Here is a 23,007-nt window from a genome sequence, read left to right on the forward strand (position 1 = left end):
TGAATCTTAGCCCTACAGTATTTTTGTTAAGAGACCCCTAACATGTGGCAAGGGAGTGATTTACAATCTACTTAGAGTGAACACCGTGCTTGTCTCACGTTTTTTTATAAGAAACAATTTCATAAAATACGAGGCTGGAATTGGGCCACACCTAAGAGCAATTAAGAAGAATCTGACTCAGATTCAAAAATTACTGAGAAGTAGATGTTTCCATTTTATTAATAGTGACATTTAAGGCTGAAAAACTCATATAATTTAAGAGCAGCCCACCCAGAATCATGACGTTACTGGTTTTCCCTAAAAAAAGCGTATATATGAAGATACTGGCTCATATGTTATTTACAATGTACACGTTCGAATACTTGAGTAGAGTATATTTTCACTATGAAGAGAGCTTATACTACTTGTGTTAAAAGATTTCCTTAGATTCATTTAACTCTCCAAGAAGAAAAAGACAACTGACATTTCAAATGAGTAAGATCAAAATACTCCAAAAGTCTTTTTGATGAGATAAAACAATAGAGGAGACCGTAAGATAGGAATGCTACCGTTAAGCAGAAATAAAATACTGAAAAACCCGCAAAATTATGAGATGTTTGCCCAACTTCCTTATGCTTTATGCGTGAAGCTATGAATGCCATCCTCAGAAGCTTTAGGCTTCCTCCGGTGCCAATTATTTTGGTAATAAAAGAGATGACAAAAAAAAGATAAATAACTTTACCTTATCTCTATAAGAAGATAACTATGAGATGGACACATTTATTTGATCGTTCTTCTGCGGTGGCACTTTAATGAAAATTATAGCTAGTGTATTTTTTAGCGATTTTCTCCACATTAATGAAATTCTATGTAAATATTTCACCGACTTGATGGGTATCATTGTAACCATATTAAAATTCTATCTTTTCCCGTCATGAAGTCGAAAGAAATTCTTAAAAATAATTTTTTTTGAAAGAGTAATGATGTTTCATAAATGGTTAGTAGAATCAACTTTTTTTCCGAAAAGAAATCCACTTAAAGGGCCTGAGATTCAAAATCGGGATTCGAAAAATGTCAATAAAAATTTACTGACTAATGCTATTGACTTCAAATAAAAAACGGATGACAGACTTTATTATAAGAATTAAAAATTTGTAAAAAAAAATCCAAAAAAGGGCGTGATTATATCGTTATTTAGGGAAATTCCCTGTTTCGACATTCAGCAATTTTTCAACAGTGGAACTTTGAAATGCTCTCCAGGCTCGGGAAATTGCTCAATTGACTCCAAACCAAAAACGGATGCAAGCTGACAGGTATAGAAACAATGTCCACCAATTAAGTAACTTCAAAAGGGCGTGGTTTTTTCCATGTTTTAGGGAAATTCCCCATTTCGGGATTCAAAATAGCTGATTTTTCAACTTTGGAGTGTTCTAAAAACTTGGGAAATGACTTTAAAGACCCCAACCCAAAAATGGATGCAAGCTTACATGAATATAAACAATGGTGAATAAATGGCATGCCTAGAAAGGGCGTAGTTTTTGCGTGTTTTAGGGAAATTCCCTAAAGTCTTGATTTTCACCGTTTAAACCATTTTCAGCAGGCAAACTTTGAAATGCTCTCCTGGCTAGGGAAATTGCTCAATTGACTCCAAACCAAAAACGGATGCAAGCTGACAGGTATAGAAACAATGCCCACCAGTTAAGAAACTTCAAATGGGCGTGTTTTTTTCGTGTTTTAGGGAAATTCCCCATTTCGGGATTCAAAATAGCATTTTTCAACTTTGGAGTGTTCTAGAAACTTGGGAAATGACTTTAAAGACCCTAAACCAAAAACGGATGCAAGCTTAAATGAATATAAGCAATGGTGAATAAGTGGCATGCCTAGAGAGGGCGTAGTTTTTGTGTGTTTTAGGGAAACTACCTAAATTAGTTATTTCGACCGTTTTCAATGGTACAACTTTGACTTGCTCTTCAGCTTTGGGAAATTACTCAAATGACTCCAAACCAAAAACGGGTGTAAGCTAACAGATGAATACTTTAGACGTTCAACTTTTCGCGAGCAGAAACTTTTGCGATTTTTGCCTGTGGTAAATCTCTAAAGCTTGAAATCAAAATAAAAGCTAGTAATTATAGCATTTGTATGCCTTAAAACCCTCATTAAAGTGATAGAATACCAGTTATAATTAAATTCAAATGCATTTGTCACTTGCAAGTCGTATTTCGTGTGAAAATTTTCTTTTTATCATCCATTTCGTGAAAGTTAGTGCTCGCGAAAAATACTTTTTCCTCAAATTCGCAAAAGTAAATGTCGTAAATTTTCGATCTCGCGAAAGTTTCAGCTCGTGAAAGTTTGTACACCTGAAGTAAGTATACATATGAAGTAATATTGTGAAAATGGTCTCTTCACGATGTGCTCAATACACAAATGTAGAGTGAAAAGTTTTATTAAAAATAAACATTGTTTTCTATTCCAATACCATATGTGAAGTATGTAACATGGTCTCTCTAAGAGTAAAAGAGTTCGGCCACTCTTTATGCAAAGTCCAAACCGAAAATTTTGAAATTTTGAAAATGACTGTTTAAATGAAATGACGTTTTGATTGAATTTTTGAAAACCATTTTCTTTTGGAAATAATCCTATTTGGGTATGGCTTACGCTGTAAAAATAATCAGAATTAAAACTTGGCTCAATACAAAGATATGAGGCTTTAAAGTTATTTTTCTCTTATATTTTCCACGGAAACGATAATTTTTCCCGATTTTGCTGATTAAGCAAATATTATTGTATATGAAGTTGATTTTCTGTTGCAAACTATGAAGTTAAGTTGGTATCAAAAGAATTCCACGGGTTTTAGCTATTACCCATCTTTAGAATTTTCAATTCTATTTATGCTAATTCAAGGACCCCCAAAATGTTGGTTGACTTAAAGAAATTAACGCCCTTTTTTGGAATTTTGTCTTTAAAGTCATTTCCCAAGTTTTTAGAGCACTCCAAAGTTGAAAAATGAGCTATTTTGAATCCCGAAATGGGGAACTTCCCTAAAACACGAAAAAACCACGCTCATTTGAAGTTTCTTAATTGGTGGGCATTGTTTCTATACCTGTCAGCTTGCATTCGTTTTTGGTTTGGAGTCATTTGAGTAATTTCCCAAGCCTGGAGAGCATTTCAAAGTTCCACTGTTGAAAAATTTCTAAATATCGAAATAGAAATTTCCCTAAATAACGAAATTACCACGCCCTTTTTTGGAATTCTTTTTCGAAATTTTTAATCCTTATAATAAAGTCTATCATCCGTTTTTTATTTGAAGTCAATAGCATTAGTTAGTAAATTTTTATTGACGTTTCTCGAATCCCGATTTTGAATCCCGAATCCCGAATCCCGAATACCGAACTCCAGCGAATATCCACCGAACTCCAGCGAATCGAAGCTATCGAGTAGGACTACTCGATAGCCTTTCGTCATATACTTATGATATAGCAAATGTCAGAAAGGCGCGAGAATACGGTCAATACTATTTCACAATGATATCATCTCTGGAGATTTCGTTCAACCCACAAGCACGTAGTTTAGACGTACGCAATTTAATTCATTGTTGACTAACAGTCCTGTTTTTTTCTATGGGAGAGTAATTATTTGGTCCTTCCAGACTTTTCAAAGTACCCTTTTCTTCCCCAAAAAATTCTATTATTACTTTTAGGACTCGTGGAGAAGTAAAAGACACACGTGGTATATTATCTTACCTCTTGATTTTTTCAAAACTCAGACCCCCTTAACAACTTATAAGATTATATCGTGTAGAATTATCATTGAGGGCAAAATCAAACCCAGTTACCGAAGTAACACTTTTTATAACCTTAAGGGAAGAAATTTTCGCCGGAATGAATTAAATTCCGCAAAACAAGAATATTCTCATGATTTAAAAAATCACCTATACAATTGGTGTTTTGAGGCGGCAAAATAAGCCATATTTTAAACAAAAATTCCTCTCAACCGCAAAATTGAATTCCGCGAAACTTCCGAATTTTGAGCTGTGAGCCGCAAAATTAAATTCCGCGAAAATTTCTTTCCGTGAAAATTATTTCCCTTAAAGTATGATAGCGCTAACGAAAGCACGTGCATCATGACAGACATCACGTCCATCAGTAAAATCAAATGATGCAAATTGCTCTCTGGGTATTGTATGCGGGGTAAAAGAACAAACTATATACCTTTATCAGGAAATAAAAGATCTTTGATTCTTAGAATTTGTTCATTTTGAATCTTCTGCATTCGTTCCTCAGTTAAAGTTGTCAGCTCCTTTGTCGAAGATGAATTATAAACATATTGGATGTTCCAAATAGCAAACACTAAAACGAATCCTCCCACAAAAGCAAAAATTGCAGTATATTTGTTCATCTTTCTCCTTGATATTTCTCCTTTTTGATTCCAGGCCATCTCTCTCTAAAAAATGGATTCAAAAAAAGAAAGAATTTTAGAATTGTCAACCAAGCTGGCACAACAACATCAAATCAACATGCAAATGCATTTTGATCTATGCAAATTAACCAAGTACATGTTTTTTTTATAAGAAAGTGTATGCCCCTTGGTCAGGCTCGTGTATTATGCTTAAGTTCTTAAAGCATCCAGGCATAACTTATGCTTATTATATGCTTATGAATCATGCCAAGTTTTTGGTGAAATTTCAGAAATTTTGTAAAAATTTGTTCAGATTTTGGGAGCAGTGGAATGTAGCTAGCCGTGGAATGTCTTTTTTTACTTGACCTCTACCAAACCTTTTTAAGCAAATAAAAAATGACAACTTGAAAAATATTCCAGGATGACATATATGATTATGTTATGTGTAGGAATTCTGCAAATCTGAGCCTTCATATGCTTATAAGCGTTATGCTTGTAAAAAAAACATGTAGAATGTCTGTTGATAACCGTTAAAATAATGCTGTGTGCCAGCTGGAAAAACGTTAATCTCATAACAGCACGCATTACATTCTGAACTAAAAGGAGATGCAGCGAATGTAAAAGGCCATGGCCACCCTCCTTCCATAACACTTCATTTTGTATCAAAATGTATAATTTCCAGGGAAAATTCTGAAGGTGAAAAATAACGAATTTTCGGGGTCTGCAAATAAAATCAAAAGATATATATACCACGTGATGGAGCTTTTTCTAACTTTTGTACATCAGAAGATTATGGACGTGTTTTTGCAGTCAGAAAATTAAGAAGTTTGGGAATTTCCCCAAATTATGCATCATTTATGCTCAATCAATCAAAGACCTTTTTTATAATTTTTATTTCTAAAGCTTCAATCCACTGACCATGGCCTATGATTTGTGTTTGATTTGGGTGTGATTTTTTTTGTTTTACTAGAGCGGATCGTTATGCGGATCAAAAGCTTATTTGATATTTGTCCAAAAACTAGACGTGAATCGTCAAAGCTGTCCGGGTAGATCCTCTTTTATTGGGTAAAGAATTTTCTTATGTGACTTATAAAATTCAGCAAGAGCTTTTGAAGTTATTAATTTTGATCTACCTACCTGCCGGTGAAGAACGTTATCTTCTGGAATTTAGATTGTAAGTAGTACTGCTACAGTATGTGGCCCCCGAAACGTCGATCAAATTTAAAATCTCTCTCAAATCTAGAGGAAAAGAGGTTTTACAAAAATTTTAACATCTCTACTTTATTTCCAAGAAGTTTTTTTTCAAAATTTTCAATTTCAACAATATTTTTCAATCGCTTAAAGATAGGTAGCTTTTTTCTAATGACCCCCAAAACGGAGGTTTGCAACTTTGGCGATTTCTGGAGATATCTTTAAGATATGAATACAAAATTTTGACCATAGTTTGGAAATGTGATTTAGAGGATTTTGGGCAAAAATTAGTAAATCTTGAAATATTTTATAAAATGACAAATTTTACATCCGTCGGGTCGAAAATTTAAGGGAAAACACAAATATGTTCATAGTTTCTCCCCCTATTACCACTGGGCTTAATAATTTGATTTTAACTACACCTACGTTTTGGGGGCCCCAAACCAAATTTTGCAAAGTCCAAACTGAAAATTTAGAAATTTACAAAATGACAATTTTGATTTAACAACGTCTTAGTCAAGTTTCTGAAAACTAATTTCTTTTGAAAGTTCCACGGTTCCATTCATGTATGGAATATGCTGTGAAAATTTTAGAAAAACAGCTTAACTGAAACTGAAAATATTAAGCTTTAAAGGTATTTTGCTCCTATATTTTGCAAAAAAATGACAGATTTTGCCGTTTTTGCTGATTCAGCGAAAATTTTTGTACATAATGTTAATTTTTTGTTACAAAACTACTAACTCAAGGTGATAGGAATGGAATTCCAAGATTTTTAGCTGTTTCTCTTATTTAGAATTTTCGGTTTTATCAATATGATTCATCCTCTAATCTAAAGTCACAGATGTATCTGCATTTTCTGAAAGGCATTAGGAGTAAAAAGTTTCCTATACCCCATTTTCATAACCTATTTTCAATATCCAAGGAACTAGAGTGAGTTATATGCAATTTCTATCTAATTTTAGTTTTGAAATATCTCCTTCAGACGCAAATATGTTATTTTGAATCTGTCTCAAACCCTCAAACCATCCGCCAACTAAATTTAAGCCAAAGTTTCCTAAAGTTCCTTTACTCTTAGGTTCCAAATAAACGGCCCCCCCCCGCTTGTTAATTTTTCGAAAATTTTCCAACCCCCGGACCTTATTAGGACCCCCCCGTTTATTAATCTCTAAGAATATTTTCAGCTGTCAAAGAGAAGGCCCCTTATTTTGCTCTCAATAGCCTGATTTTAGCCTATTTTTACCTTATTTTTGGGTTTCAGAAGTACAATTTCCAACCCCCCCGGCAATTAGGTCGTTTATTATAATCTAGAAAATTTCCCAACCCCCCGTTTATTCGAACCCCCCCCCCGTTTATTTGGAACCTAAGAGTAAGGTTCGATTTTTTATTGCTTGTAACATAGTATAAGAAAGCCGCGGCTGGAATGATGAAACTATTGTTTTTGTCGTTAATGGGTGTTCTATCTGTGTCTCCGTGGTTTATAAGAACTAAGTCGAAGCTAACAAATTCCTTAACCCTAAAAGTGTTTATAATATTCAACTGAAGAACAATTATTTTTCAAGTCTCGAATTTTTCTCACTGTCCTCTCTTATCTACGGTGGCCGAGGAGGGACAAATAAAATCAAAAAATCAAAACAAAATAAAAAAAAATACAAAAAAAAAAAAAAAAAAAAAACGAAAAAAAAACAACAAACAAAAGAAAAAAAGAAAAACAAAATAAAAAAATAAAAAAACAAAATAAAAAAATCAAAACGAAATAAAAAAATAAAAAAACAAAATAAAAAAATAAAAATAAAATAAAAAAATAAAAACAAAATAAAGAGAAACAAAATGAAAAAAAGAAAAAACAAAATAAAAAAGACAAAGCAAAAATCAAAAAGTTATTTTGCGCAAGCGCACCTGCGTGTTCCTCGAAGAAACCGAAAGTGGCGATCTAGTGTTAGGCCATATGTTTTTAATCTCCTTTTAAACGTTCTAACAGAGTATCTTATTAACTTATTCCATGACGTTTAAGTAGGCGAATTATTGCCTCGTATGTATGGCCATTGTTAACGTATCTCGTTATGAGAGATTGCTCATCTTTTCTGCCTCGGGGGGGGGGGGCTCCAGGAAAGGGACCTACCGGACGTACGGATCTTAAGAGTAGGTTTTTTGGACTTTGGAAAGTTTACTGTAAGGGTGTAAAATTTGAGAAAATACCAAATTTTGAGGTAAAATTTGAGAAATTTTAAAAGATTTTGCCCTGAAAAGGGCAAAAAAATTCGAAAAATTGCACTATAAGGGTCGATTTTCAGGCAAATTTTTCCTGTGCTGTAAGGGTCCGATTTTAGAGACCTGATTTTTGGCCGAACGTACGGTCGTTTTCAAAATCGAGTGCCCCCCTTGGGCGAAAAGGAGTCCCACAATCACAACAGAATAGATTTGCATTTCTTCTTGGCGTCCCATAAGATTCACAGAACATGCTAGATGAACAAGAAAATTCACTTTCTTCTACTACTCACGCTAAACAACAATCCGCATTTCATCATCTTTGATTCTCTATTCTTTTCTATGTTATTTTTATTTGCTGAATTTTTTTTTTTTTTTTTTTTCGTTTTTGATTTTTTTTTTTTTTTTTTCATTTTTTTATTTCGTTTTTATTTTTTTATTTCGTTTTTATTTTTTTATTTTGTTTTTTCATTTTTTTATTTTGTTTTTTTATTTTTTTATTTCGTTTTTCTTTTTTTATTTTGTTTGTCCCTCCTCGGCCACCGTACTTATCACCTTATTTGAAGTATATATTTTTATAAATTCCAAATAAATTTTTATAAATTTAGGACCAAATAACACACATTTTATTAAAAGAACTAATTTTCAAATGTTAAACTTTGAATGCTTGCTTTCACCTCAATACTGTTGTTTTTTAATGAAATTTTCAAAGAATGCAGCTTTTTATTTACTAATACCAGTAAGAATTTTTCAAAATAATCTGGAAGGCATTTCGAGTCACTCAATTTTCTTCAAGTTCTTAAAGCAGTGACATTCTGACGTTTTAGTACTTTTAAATCAAGAGTCTTTTCTTTTACTTTGATCTCATGAATGCGTGAATTATCAAGAGATTTGCGTTTATGAGCAAAATTACGTCTAACGAGGGAGTTTGTTAAAAGTCAAATTAAATTGAAAATGGAAATTGTCACTGCACCATAAAAAAAATCGTTGTTACGACATCGATAGAACAACAGAAATTCAGCTGTACTCATTCCAGCCGCGGCTTTCTTATACTATGATTGAATGTTTTTGACTTTCAGTTGAGCATTGAGCTCATGTGCTCTCTTGCACAATTCTTTGATTGTCAATCGTTCACTAATTGTGAGGTCTTCTGTTGCTCGATAGGATGAAGGAGGGCCTTTGTATGTCGTGATGGGTCTCAAGACTATGCTTGTAAAGATCTATGAAATTAACGTGTTTGAAAAAAAAAGCAACAAGATTCACGGTACACTTACCATACCTACATACCTTAGAAATCACCACCAGCTATTAAAAAAACACTACGCATGAAGAACTCATTAACTCAGAAAGAAGGGCTAGTAGGACATTTAGTCATAGGCGTAGCGAGATAAAAAAAACACAAAAAATTTATGGATGAGAGCGGTTTTTACGACACTTTAATTATTGTCTTTGTTTTATCAAAAGATAATGAATATGTGATAAACGTCTGCACTCCCTCATAAATTTTGCAGGGTATCTCGCTACGCCTATGCGTGCCTTATTTATTTATCATATTTAATTCATCTTATAGCTAATCTTTAGAGATTTGAACCAATTAATGGACTTTTGAAAAGATTGGGGAAGTGTAAGATTGATTGGCTGCGATAAAATCAACGATTACTCATTTAAGACAATAAGGTATGGCTTGCTTTATCTTATTCTTAGCTAATGGTATTTTCAAACTTCAAAATCGAACACGAAACTCCGTACTCAGTTTTTTATAAGAACATCAAGAAGCTCTTAAACCTGTTCTTTTTTTTACCATTTTGTAAGTATTTTGGTACGATTTCTTTCTAGGGGCTGTAACCATTGATGAAAGATTTTTATCGGTAAAATAACTATATAACTGGAATCAAGATGTTTCAAAGTATCTCTGTACAAAAAATGAAGTTTCTAGCTCCAAAGGATGAACAGTTTTTTTTCTTCTTCATTTCTAGAATCATTTTTCTTGGAAATTAAAGTTCTCTGAATTATCTTTTCAACGGTATATAATTTGTTTAAATGGTAGCATTCGATGAGAAAAACAAAAATTAGCGCAAGTTTGAGCGAAGTAACTTTATAATAGTAATGAACTTATAAGAACAGAAGGCTCGTTATTTAGAACAAGTTAAGAACATTAAGGCTTTGTGGACTCTGAACACCTCATTTCTTAGGATATTGGACAAAATTCTAGAAAATGGTGACAATAAAAGAATTTCTTGTTTAAAACGCAAATTGTTCAAATTTATTGATTTATATGAGATTTGTATGCTTGATTATGATCTCATGCAGAGGGGTACGTTTTTTGTATAAGAACAAACTAAGAACATGAGGCTTCGATGGCCAAAATATTAAGAACAAGTTATGAACATTTTAAGGCTTTGAGGACCAAAAAACACCCGATGGTTAGGAAATTACACAAAAATACTCACAAAATGGTGGAAATAATAACATTTTAAGGCTTAAAACTCAGGCAGCTAAGAATATCCAAAAGCTTCAAAATCTCTTATAAAGAAATGGTATACAAATCGTACAAGATAAACAACCTTCATCTCTTTGGTGTTATTTTCTTTATAGATTCATTATCTACAATTATCAAAATTGCTATGTACAAGTAAAAATAAAAACAACTGAAAATTATTACAGGAAAGGAGAGAATGCGAAAATCGAATTAAGGGTCGTAAAAATCATGAAATCTTATTTGTCCCTATAATGACTCAATTTGTGAAAAAAGTTCCGATAAGTCTTCCAAAATTCCCTAATTGTCGGATTTTCAAAACAATCGTGCGGTAAATCCGGAAAACCTAGTACTTCTGGAAAAAAACCTTTCATTTAAGTACACAACCCTGTATATTTCATTTGCCTAGGTATCCATGGATTCATTTATTTGAATGCCAGAAAATTCAAGCTTTGAAAAAGTTTTCATAGGAAAGTCTTATTTCAGGTTTTACAGTCGAGTCATAAAAAAGCCTAACTGAGTCTCAAGAAAAGACTTTTCAAGAGTCGAGCTTCATAAGTGACTGTATTTTTCCCAGCATGCAATGGTTCAGCATTCAAAGGTTGTTCGATTACCACTTGTACATCTCGTCCATGTGCTAAAAAACAAACGTGGAATTTTTTAAGAGCCAGTAAATTTTTGTTGAGGCTTACTTTTTTTAAGACTTAAGCCTCACTTTTTTAAACCTGATGACAGGGATTCAGGAGTCTTAGGCATATCAAGCTGCAGAGATTGAAGAGACTTGTCTAGTAATATTAGGGCTGACCATTTCTCAAAAGAACAAAAAATGTTTAAGCGTTACCTTCGCATTGTTCAAGGAATTGAATAATTTCTTCTCTTATTGAGTCGCGTAGCATAATCATTTGTTTTGACTAGTTATAAAAGTAAAATAAATTATTAATCGTTACCATAAAGAGGGTAGTTATGTTCATGCTAGATTTTCATTTCGCACGATAAATCGATTTTAATCAACAGATTGTTGCGACAGCGTGTTGAGACAGGAACAGATTGAACAAGACACTTTTTGAACCTGGGCAAGATGGTAGAGTTTATACAAAATCCGATATGAGATCTTCACTGTTGGTCCCTCGCATCTTTCACGTCCTGTTTAGTTCTCAATTTTCAATCATATCTAGGCTACAGGGCTGTCAAGTTAAGATATCGAATCTAAATTTTAAAAGTTATCTTCCATCATAAACAAAGTAAATATCGAATCTATGTGAGCAAGGCGTAGAGGGATAACAATCACAGGCAATCTCTAAGCAACAAGGGGGTAATTACATTTAATGGCAATCAATGATCTCCGTGATAGATTGTATGAAAGATAAAAGCTAATTAACTTTACCATAATGAGTATCCAAGTCGGTTTAAAGAGACAAGTAAATATTCTCCGACCAACAAAGGATGTCAAAAGGTATACAACGGCATATAAATCCTTTCTTTTCTCCTTTCTCAGAAACTAATCATGGTTTCATCCATGTTTTCCAGTCCCCCCCTTAAACAGCAAATTACCCCTTATCCATTTCCCCCCCCCCCCCCCATCAGTTTTTTCAGGAATTTGATTTGTACTGTGCCCTTATTTCCTAATCCCCCTTAAATCTTTGTTTTCTTTTCTAAAGTACCCCTTAAATTTTTTGAATAGAGTACACATGGAATTTATTACAGACATGGCCCCTGACGTGCGAATCAGATAGAGGGGGCTGTACTAACACACTTTGTATAATAATGCCACACTTTGTAATACAACTAAACGTATATTGTGATAAAAATCAACACACTTTGTAGTACCAAAAAGCTGACACACTTTGCATAGCGTCAGTCTGGGTTTAGGTCCCAGGCAAAAATTAGGTCCCCCTGAATTTTAAGTCCCCCCAAAGACTCGTAACATTTTTGGTAGCCCCCAGGGCTTTCGACCCTTGACCCTTTTAAAAATTTGTTCCACAAAAAAAGGGTTATTCCAATGTAAATTGTGTTGCAGTTCGAAGGTTAAGATAAAACATTTTTTTAGCTTCATGAGCGTTAATTTGAGTAATTGAAGCCAACTATTAAGATGAAGTATTCAGCCCCCACGTTAAATGATGAGATTTAGCTCCCCCCAAATATTTGAAACACCTTTAGCCCCCACCCTTTTTTGGCTTTTTGGAGGATGTAACCCCTCCCCAACTAGCTGGGGGACTGACGCTATGCAGTTTGTAATAACACCTGACGCACTTTATAATAAAGGGAAACTTCCATCCAAAACAAAACTTAAGAAATTTTTCTAAGATTTCAAAACCGTTAAGACAAGAAATATAACAGATAAATGTTAATCGACCCATGATTGAGACAGTAAGGATATTATATACATTTTTAAGTATTTAGGACTGAACCCAGTTTATTTTATTCATTTTTAAGTCTGAAACTTTGGATTTAAATCTTAAAATTTCTCTGATTTACATGTATGAGTATAGTGAAGCAATTTACAGGGCTTTTTACGAAGCCCTTTTTATGGCATTTAAATTTATATTTTATTGCAAAGTGTGTCAGCTTTTGGTATTACAAAGTGCAGCAGGTATTGCAACTGTGGCATTTATATTACAAAGTGTGTTATTACAGGGGCCAAAAAATCACCCTATACATATTGCTGGGCGAAAGAGAAAAATTTTGAATTTTCACCCTTAGTTTACCACCTTAAACGGTATATTAAGTATATTTAAGTAAAAACAAGCAACATGCTGAACGGATCTACCTGGTGATCAAAATCAGGAAAAATAGGACAAATAGCAATAGAGTAAGAAAGTGTAATGAGCAGCTTGAATATAGGCACTTTTCTGCCCAAATTTTCTCAAAAAATTATTTTTTCAAAAATCAGGCTCCATCAGAAATTAAATATTACCATTTTATAGCACTATGCAAAAAATAAGAAAAAAACACCAAGCCAATCTCGAGAAATGCTCATTTTCCCTAAAGATGACAAAAGGGAGTTTCCCCAAATAAGAAAATCCGATTTTTACGGCCAAAAAATTTTTTCAGGAAAAACCGCTTGAGTTACGTTTTAGAGATACTTGCCTTTTATCTTTGACCAAAAAATTTGGAAAAACTAATGAAGCAATTTCACAAAGTCCAGAAAACCCCATTTTTAGGCACATTTTGGCCAAAATTTCCCCCAAAAGATTATTTTTTTGAAAATCGGACTTCATCAGATTTGAAATATTACCATATTACATCAAAGTACAAAAAAATCAGAAAAAAATATCGATCCAATCGCCAGAAACGCTCTGTTTCCCTAAAAATGACACGAGGGAATTTCCCCAAATAAGAAAAACCGATTTTTACGGCCAAAAAAAATTTTCCGAAAAAAACTGCTGTCACTTTTTAGAGAACCTTGTTCTCCATCTTTCTGCCAAAAATCAGGAAAAACTAATGAAGCAATTTTGCACCAAGTCCAAAAAAACTTATTTTAGGTAGTTTTTGGGCCAAACTTGCGAAAATCCGTATTTTACGACGAAAAAAAATTTTCCGAGAAAAATTACTTCAGCCACATTTTAGGGTACCTTGCACTCTATCTTTCTGCCAAAAATCAGGAAAAACTAATGAAGCAATTTTGCACAAAGTCCAAAAAACCTTATTTTTAGGTAGTTTTTGGCCCAAATTTATCCCCAAATTTTTTTTTCAAAAATCGGGCTCCGTCACTTTTTAGGCATTGCTCTTTTGTATCATTGTGCAAAAAATTAAAAAAAACTAATGAGCCAATCCCGAGAAAAGCTGCTAACAGGAAAATGGTAAAAGGAAATTTCCCCAAAAAACGAAAATCCGTATTTTACGACGAAAAAAAAATTTTCCGAGAAAAATTACTTCAGCCACATTTTAGGGTACCTTGCACTCTATCTTTCTGCCAAAAATCAGGAAAAACTAATGAAACAATTTTGCACCAAGTCCAAAAAACCTTATTTTTAGGTAGTTTTTGGCCCAAATTTGCGAAAATCCGTATTTGACGACGAAAAAAAATTTTCCAAGAAAAATTACTTCAGCCACATTTTAGGGTACCTTGCACTCTATCTTTCTGCCAAAAATTAGGAAAAACTAATGAAGCAATTTTACACAAGTCCAAAAAACCTTATTTTTAGGTAGTTTTTGGCCCAAATTTGTCCCCCAAAATTTTTTTCAAAAATCGGGCTCCGTCACTTTTCAGGCATTGCTATTTTGTATCATTGTGCAAAAAATTAAAAAAAACTAATGAGCCAATCCCGAGAAAAGCTTGTAACAGACGAACGGACAACGGTCAAATTAAAGGACCTCCCGGTAGGTCCAAAAACTTTGCAAGAGTATGAAAAGAGATTTGGATTCACATGAATTACCCCCCCCCCTTAAATTCAAAATTACTTTTTCTTTGGTCCCCTTAAACATAAATCCCCCCTCATTTCTAAAAATTTCAATAATGCTCCCCTTAAAGTTTTCCCAAAATTCAAGTCCCCCCTTATTTTAAGGGGGGCTGAAACCATGCTAATTTAATAATAAGGCAAGGTAGTGGTAACCACGCTGGCTTGTTTAAGTGGGCGCCGGCTTGGGGTAGTCGCAATATAGACTTTCCAGAAGTAAGAAAAAGCCTTGCGACGTTTTTCATTCATTGTTTTTTTCTTTTAATTTGGTCCACTGTAAAAAAAATTATCAAATTTTTCAGTTTTATGGTTTATCAAATGTCTTCTCCTAACTTTTGTTTCCTTTCGCAATAGTACTGAGGTTTAGCATACCAGGATAATCACGACGACGGACGAAAATTTAACAGGCTATTGTGTTTCAACCAATCAAATTTCGTATTTTCACTAGCCTATTACATTTTTCGTCCGTCGTCGTGATTATCCTGGTATGCTTAACCTAAGTAATTAGGCACTTATACCGTTGAATATTGAATCACAGAAGCCGTGTGCTTACACAGAAAATTCTTACCATATTTTCTATGAGGGACAGAAAACAACGCTTTGCATAGAACCATGTATCTGTACCAAGCTGGAAAGAAATAGAGAAAAAGTTAAGAGTGTAAGCTAATAATAAAAAATCCTAAAATCCCCAAAACATTTTTGAAGTGATTAACTTCTCGATAGATAGGAGTTTTTTAATTCCAAGATTTAAACGGTTTATGAAAACAATTTTATAAGAACACAAGGCTGCAATTGGGCCAAGAAGACATTTGTACATAACGCTATGACAACTATCCCCGATGAATTTAAATAAATAATTTATTCTATTCGTTGATATAATGTTCAAGGTCTGAATCGATTGCCTTGGCAACCGTCTCAAAACATTGCTTTCAATGAAACAATTAAGAAAAAGTACATTGGAGTGACTCAAAAAAGTCAAAAAGTCGAAAAGTTTTTTCATAAGACCCCCCTTTTGAAAGTATTTTTGGCCAAGGTAAAGAGGGAGATTGTAATTGAGCTTCAGACGACTGTTCCCCTTTCCCCGGCATCCCAAAACTTGAAAAATGGGATCACTGTCTAAGAAACCAGAGAAGAACTCATTTTCTTTATGTTTTATACCTTCTTTTTATACGGTTCCAGACTTTTGATAATTCTTGATACACCGAACTCGTAGTTTCCTTTTGAACAGTAAAGAGTTCTAAACGAGAACAAATTTATAGAAACTTAAATATGTAATTTTAATGATATGCAGGCAAATAAATAAGATTTGAATTTGAATTTGAAAATGTGAAGTTGAGAACCAACCGTCGAAAACCGAAGAAAAAAAACGATAGTGAATTTGAGAAAGGTAGGGTCTAGCACTGATATCTTATATAAAACACTAAATGGATTTTTTTTGTTTTCCCAAGCAATGGCAGGTGACGAAGCAAAAGTATACAGTATCTTTACAAAAAGTCGGCCGGAAAGAAAGAATCCGTAAAGTCAATCTGGAGAAATTGGAAAAGAAAAAAAAACGTTGAGCAAATTTTAGGACATCTAACCAACATATATAGTCTCGGCAAACAATTCGATTAAATAAAATATGGATAATCATAATCAGCCAAACTAAACAGATAATTGGCCTTATTAAAGCATACATACCCAATCACCAAGTTAACGATACAGAGATGATATATCTTTTTGTCGGGTTCTTGATAAGATACATTTTCCTGAAAAGAAATGTGATAAGCTTTTCTGTTTCTGTCTACAAATTTCAGAAAGGTTCGGATAGTATCTTCGACCTAGTGCCTATGGGGATATTTTCCAAAATGTATGGAAATTTGTAATTTGATTGTTTAGTCTAATACACCTTTTTGACCGTAGTCGCGCAGTCAGGCGCGTACCACTTAATTATTTAATCGTCCCCCTAAACTCGATCCAATCCTTTTTGACACATTTTTATATTGTCTATAGGTGCGAAAAAAGGACTGGGACGGTTTTAGTGGGATAAAGCGGACAAAAAAATGCCCGCGCGGCAATTAGCGGCTACGGTCGAAAAGGTGTATACACTGGGCCTATCATACACAACTTTCGAGGGTCTAAATAATGGAAAACGGTTGGAAAGAAATTTTGAATGATGATACCTCTTCCTTCTCAATTTTTCTCATTAATTCTTCAGCCTAAAAAAACAACAAAAGATATAACTTGAATAACTTTACAAAAACCTTCAGAAATGTAAGATACAATGGGAGAACGAAGCAGGCTTTAAATTAAAGTGATGTCAGTGCTTCATATATGTTCGCGGTTAGAATCCCCGCTCCTTCCAGTGTTCCGTTTAGTTCATAAATACCCGAACCAGTTGGCCATGGACCCTGTGACAAACAATCGAAAGAGTGTCTAAAAGTTCCAGATTACTTGGCTATCCACGTAAAATATCGAGAGTGTTGCGGTTGAATTTACGTATGGGGTCATCGACATTTTAAAAAGGGAAACGACATTTTTGTGTCCAAATTATTTGTAAGGCCCGATCAAAGATGGTGGGAATAACATTAGTCTAGAGACTTGAAGTTTTGGTCATGACTACCGTAGCTGTAGCTCTTTGAAAGTTCGACGCTCTTTCCAAGTTGCAAAGTCTTAATAAGGAAATAAGCGGTAATAAGGAAATAATACGATTTCAAATCTACACCAACAGAACCTTTTAATTAGAATGGGTCAAATCCCGTTTAGAATAAAGAAATGTTACCTCTTCATTAGCACTGGTCATGATGTATGATACACAAAGATTTGCCAGCACTATCGCACTCACATTCAAGATCTAGAAGGATGTATTACAATCGTCACACACAACAAAGTCAACAGGTCATTCCATTTTACATCCATACGGGTGGAAGGACATTTCCAGGGGGTAATGATTTAGGACGTTTGGGAGCCCGCTATCAACTCCACATAAAAAAATATTCACGGGTTTAAATGACCTAGGAGATATTAAACATATTCACAAGCCGATCCAGATTAAAAGAAAAGTTTTGCTAAAATAACTATTTGCGCAAAAGGAGCGTGTGCACACAACTTTAATACCACTCTTCTTGGACTGCCTGTCATAAAGACCTACTTACATTATCGTAATGTTTCTTAACAACCGGTTCGTAAAATCCGATAGCTTCTTTGTACTTGTTTTCCTGTGAAGGAAATTGAAACATTATGTAAAAAAGAAAACAGTTCCCGCTAATAAAGAAACGTTACCACTGCCTAGAGAGCGGCGATAATTTTTGACCGCTGAAGCAAATAATAAAAATTAGCACTTTTTAGCCTCTTAAAACCTCATAAGTCAAAATACAAAAGTTTCAATCCAATTCAAGAAGTATTTGTCTCTCTAAGCTATTTATTGCGTGGGAATTTTCTTCATTTTCATGTCTTTTCTCGCAATTTTTAGACCTCGCGAAAATTTGTAAGCCTAAAGTAGACTAGAGTATCCCTTAAAGTTTTAAAAATCACTCCGTGAGGAAAAATAAAGTTCTCACCAAATAAATACAATGAGACACTTACTCCTGTAGTTTTGGTCTGCATGAAAAGCACATGCGCCACGTTCAATTTCCAAATCTCATGCTCGTTGCAAAATTCAACTGATTTGCGGAATATCTGAAATCACCAAAGCAATATACAAAATAGTACAACAAAAAAGCTATAATTTACAGAATGAAATAGTTCTTCGCAAGATCTAATACGTTTTCCCCATCCAACATAAAAATATACCTAGAAATATAACTAGATCATAACTCATGATTGGGATATCGGAACTATTGATGATGTCGTTCATTAAAAATTATATGTCCTTAATACACTGATATCATATGAGATCGCCCGATTGAAGTCGAGATTGGCATTTTGTTCTTATTATGCAACACACAAGTTCCTATCAAAACTCGGAAAATCAAAACTGGTGAAAGCTAATGGCAAGGTAGATCATGATTTCCCACCAATTTATTTAAATGCTGAAATTAGGCTTAGGTTACATGTGCAGCTTCATATTATACTACTAATCTTTAAAATACCACTAGTATCATAAGAGATCGCCCGATTGTTTTGGTCCTGTACCGGTAGGTCTGAACCTAGGAGCGCCGCGACATATGTCGCCCTGTTATTTTAACCCAACCAGAAAAAAAACCCTGCGAGATAAACCTTTTCAACAGCTTGGTAATTATCTCGATCCCAATATATCTTTGCTTGTGCCATCAACACTGGAATGTACCTACGGGAGAAAGAAGAATGAGAATAATCAAGTGAAATCTCGAAATGCCAGCGACAATCTTGCTAAGCAATTTTGCATAAGAAGTATTCGAAAGTAAAACTTTTTAAAACGGAAAGTGAAAGACAAAATTTTAAGCGGTAAGAATTTCAAATTTAAGGAAAATATGTCGGTAGTGAAAACGTGTCGATTATGAAAAGATTTACAAACTAGGGCTCGCGTTGGGCCTCTAAAGGCCGGTCTCCACTTGCGCGCGCTGCGATCGCAACTTTTGGCTTCAATCCTTTTTGCTTGGAAAAAGGATTACGTCATAAAAAAGTTTCGCGCGAACAAAAAAAAAGTTGAAGGAAGTTCTACTTTTTTCAACCGTTACGTCAATTTTGACCACAAAACGACACGATGTCTGAGGTTTTAGTACCGACCGCCCCTTTACAGAGTTATCCGAAGTTTGTCAGATGAAGAGTAATAAAGGAAGCTCATTCCACTCTTGAAAATTTAAATCTCATTTTACCGTTCGAGAGCTTCGTCATATTCATTGACAGCCTTTTTAACGGCTTCGTCGTCGTGGTTATGTCGTGCTTCTTGTACCTAAGTCAAAAGTATAGAAGTTAGGTTTTCTGTAAACCAATCAGGAAAGACAAATTTAATTCTAGGTTAGGCTTCCGATGACTTAACTACAGTAGGCTTGCCAAGCAGGTTGAAAGTATTTTGGTATTGAAAATAGGAAAGTAAACAAAGGGTTAACAATGGCTTGGTACGAGTGAGAAAAAGGGCAGTGTCTAGATTGCATGAAAATATATCCAAATAAAAAACGCACGGGGAACACGAATTTGTTCGAGTTAAGCTATTTCGAGTTATGGAGTAAGGTTTATAATACATTGTTAACTGAAAGGAAGAGGAAACTTGTTCGAGTTTATGAGACATTCGAGTTATAGAGGTTCAAGTTAAAGAGACTCTACTGTTTCTACCTTTTTGGTGAGTTTACGTAATGTATCGGTATGTTGAGCCGCCATGTCATCAAATTTTCGGAACGCTTCTTCGTTGGAAGTTTGTTGGGTGATCACAGCATCCAAATATTGAAAGAGGTAAGGTGTAAGGAATTTGTATGATAACTGTGCATTTTCTGCTAAGACGTCTGCTGCCAAGTCGAAATACTATTAATAGAGAATAAGGGTAAAATTATTTTGAATATTGTAAAAACCTTAAAGGAAGAAATTTTTGCGGAAAGGAAGTCTGGCATCCAGCTTAACAGACTCAAAACAACCTACCTGAAATTTGCAATACAAAAGAAGAAGGTTGCCAAAGGTGGGCGGTGGAAATGGATTTTGTTGTAACAAGAATTGGAGTTTCTCAAACCCTGATGTCGGATTAGCATCCATATTCATCAGTGCAATATTATGGAGAGTACACGGATCAAGTTCTTCTTCTTGACGCGGTGGCATGTCTGTCAAAGCCTCTTGTGCTGCTTCATCTATACAGAGAGGTTGAGAGATAAACTTAACTAACTAAATTCAATTATTTGAAAATAGGTTGACGCTTTCTAATTCGATTCTCAAGGGGGATTGGATTTTCATTGAATATTAGAGCGTGGTTTATGAGAGTTTCTTGTTGATGGTGACTTTTATCGAATAATGGAGCGTATCGAATAGAAGAACGTCGAATTAGAGAGTATCAACTGGCATGTGCTGTTTCATATAAAGAAGTTAAGAAGATAAGATCAGTTCTGAATGGTTAATTCTACTTTTTAACACAGTGGTCAAGCAAAGTTTCTCGTACTAGTCGAAGAATGGGCTTTAGCACAACAAATTAGCCCAGTTTCTTAATACTATTTTGCGGAATTTCGAGACGGAAAACCCTATCATAGTACGTGACGTAAATCCTTTTGCAACGGAAGAACTTTCAACACTGAGAGACGTACAATTTTTCAATTGGTACTCAATGGCTGCTTTGAGGTTGAATGCTTCCACAAGAGCAGTTTCATGTAATAATTTGGTGTTCCCCACACTTCGAACTTCAATGCCTTCAGTTGTCATGCCAACACTTAGTTCTGAAGAAGAAAAAAGAGAATAGTTTGAAATCTATAAGACTTTATGAATATAGATCTAATCGAAAAAAGCTAAATTTTGGAGAGTTAGTGAGGTTTTGACGATGATTCCCCCCCCCCTGAATTGTTAATTTCTTTATGAGAAAATCTAAGAACATGTAAGATACATTCATAAAAAGAAGCAATTCAATTTCTAAGGCTTACAACCCACTCAGCATTTTATGGTCGACGAACAAAGCGCACGGCTAATAGTTATTGCATGAATTACATAAATTAAGCCTTCAAAGGCTGTCGCTTTGAGCGCAACAAGAGTTGAAACTTTTCAACCTTTTTCGCTAAGCTGTGCAGCTTCCCTATTGTTCTTTTTTAATTAGCCAATCAAAAGAGACATTTAACTCTCTTGTACCATGTGCAAAAAAATATCAACAATAGAAAAAAGAAAAAAAGTGCGGCATATCTCTCCTTTATTTTGAATCAGTGGAATGAGAAAAGCGTTCAGCGACCAAAGCGCCCGAGCCTTGTTCGCCGACCTTATCTGGCATTCCGATGGCGGATTGGCGGCCGCCCACGCTAAAGCTCTAAAGGAGCGGGCCAATTTCCCATCAGAGAGGAATGATAGTCGGCCTTTGATGTGTCGCACCCCAGTCGGGTTCAACAGCCCTTATGCGTAAACCTATAAATATTTCGGTTGGACCCGCCCATCCCCAAAAACGAGGGCTGGGTTACCAGACCTCCCTCTGCAAAATTCTTGACGCGGTCTCGCAAAATTCCGTAATGTAAACCTTCCAGATGTTGAAAATTTTCCCGACCTTCAGAGCTTTAGCGTGTCGGATGAAAATTTCACCATCTGGGTGCCAGATAATCGCCGACCATAAAATGCTGAGTGGGTAGCGGCCTTTAGAAAACTGCACCAAATTACTCAAAAGATCGGTCAATCTTTTGGCATGAACTCAAAGCGCCCATGATTCTCATCAAGGAAGCAGGCTTTAATTGATAGCAACTAATCTAATTGTATTACCTGGGTGCTCTCTTATCCCTTTCTCGATGATGTCAGCAATATGTTTCAATGCGGGTGCATATTGTTTTTGTTTGTAAAAACATAGCGCAATGTTATACGATAAATCTATAGAGAGATTGAAAGATATCAGGGTCATGTTTCAATGCAGTTGCATAGTCTTCGTTTGTAAAAAGCGCAACGAAAGCGAAATAATATAATCAACTTCAGTTAAGATTGTAAGGTGCCAGTTAAGGGTTGCGAAAATTGTCAGATGGGATCTTTTTGATAGGAAGACACAATCGAAGACAAGGTACAACTTTGGATATTATCCAAAAAAAGTTATTTGACTTAAACGGAAAATATTGACTTTACTCACACAAAAAATAAAATAATTCCAGGTTATCGATATTTCAATGGATTCTATTAGACTTTGAGACAGCAGAATTTTGAACGTGATCATAATCTATTCGCTGTTAGCAATGAACAAGTGATACTTTTATGGACCTACCTGGTTATGCATTTAACACATTTATAATTGATATCTACGTGACGTGACAATTAAACAATCATTCAGAACACAAATAGTAACGATCTATTTAAATTAGTCCTTTGTTTCTTATAAAAAAAACGTTTAGAAACCAAAATTTCATGCTCTTGAAATATTCTTTCATATTCAAGACTTAGTGAGCAAAAAAAAAAACTATCTCATCAAAAAATTGAGCAATTCGGCTAAGAACATTGATGTATGCTTATTAATAGTGATTCTTATAGATAAAGATGCGTTTTTTGAGCCGAAAAATTCTTTTTTTACAAAAATCTGCTTGAGCCATCTTTTACCTACTTTCATGCAAAAAATCAGAAAAAAACAATGATCCAATATTTCACGAAGTCCAAAAACCCGTTTCTTAGCCGTTTTTTGGCCCAAATTTGCCCTGTAACATTTTTATTTGAAAATCAGACTCCGTCACATTCGAAGGTTTATAGTTATGCATCTTTGTGCAAAATATCATAAAGAATGAAAAAGCCAATCTCGAGAAAAGCTAATACCTAAGTAATTGA

At 34.5% G+C, this 23,007-nt stretch overlaps 2 protein-coding genes across 2 annotated transcripts in view; both read right to left on the minus strand.

Annotated features, from left to right (window-relative positions):
* Window positions 1-5,609, minus strand: part of LOC136821480 (N-acetyllactosaminide beta-1,3-N-acetylglucosaminyltransferase 4-like) — an 11,748-nt gene extending 6,139 nt beyond the window's left edge. Inside the window, exons 1-2 of the mRNA XM_067077712.1 lie at window positions 5,512-5,609; window positions 4,188-4,419 (exon numbers count right to left, since the gene is read on the minus strand). Coding sequence (XP_066933813.1) covers window positions 4,188-4,413 — 226 coding nt within the window. The 5' untranslated portion in view covers window positions 4,414-4,419; window positions 5,512-5,609. The remainder of the gene's footprint in view (window positions 1-4,187; window positions 4,420-5,511) is intronic.
* Window positions 5,610-10,319: 4,710 nt separating this feature from the next.
* LOC136821484 (intraflagellar transport protein 70A-like) overlaps window positions 10,320-23,007 on the minus strand; it is a 30,787-nt gene continuing 18,099 nt past the window's right edge. Inside the window, exons 9-23 of the mRNA XM_067077715.1 lie at window positions 21,970-22,074; window positions 20,826-20,954; window positions 20,176-20,378; window positions 19,876-20,061; window positions 19,419-19,495; window positions 18,841-18,910; window positions 18,208-18,300; window positions 17,778-17,840; window positions 17,405-17,476; window positions 16,806-16,841; window positions 16,324-16,391; window positions 15,802-15,880; window positions 15,212-15,271; window positions 11,088-11,157; window positions 10,320-10,883 (exon numbers count right to left, since the gene is read on the minus strand). Of these exons, the coding sequence (XP_066933816.1) occupies window positions 10,759-10,883; window positions 11,088-11,157; window positions 15,212-15,271; window positions 15,802-15,880; window positions 16,324-16,391; window positions 16,806-16,841; window positions 17,405-17,476; window positions 17,778-17,840; window positions 18,208-18,300; window positions 18,841-18,910; window positions 19,419-19,495; window positions 19,876-20,061; window positions 20,176-20,378; window positions 20,826-20,954; window positions 21,970-22,074 (1,436 nt within the window). The 3' untranslated portion in view covers window positions 10,320-10,758. The remainder of the gene's footprint in view (window positions 10,884-11,087; window positions 11,158-15,211; window positions 15,272-15,801; window positions 15,881-16,323; window positions 16,392-16,805; window positions 16,842-17,404; window positions 17,477-17,777; window positions 17,841-18,207; window positions 18,301-18,840; window positions 18,911-19,418; window positions 19,496-19,875; window positions 20,062-20,175; window positions 20,379-20,825; window positions 20,955-21,969; window positions 22,075-23,007) is intronic.

This window comes from Clytia hemisphaerica, unplaced genomic scaffold (genome assembly GCF_902728285.1).
Source record: "Clytia hemisphaerica strain Z4C2 unplaced genomic scaffold, Clytia hemisphaerica genome assembly, whole genome shotgun sequence".
NCBI lineage: Eukaryota > Metazoa > Cnidaria > Hydrozoa > Leptothecata > Clytiidae > Clytia > Clytia hemisphaerica.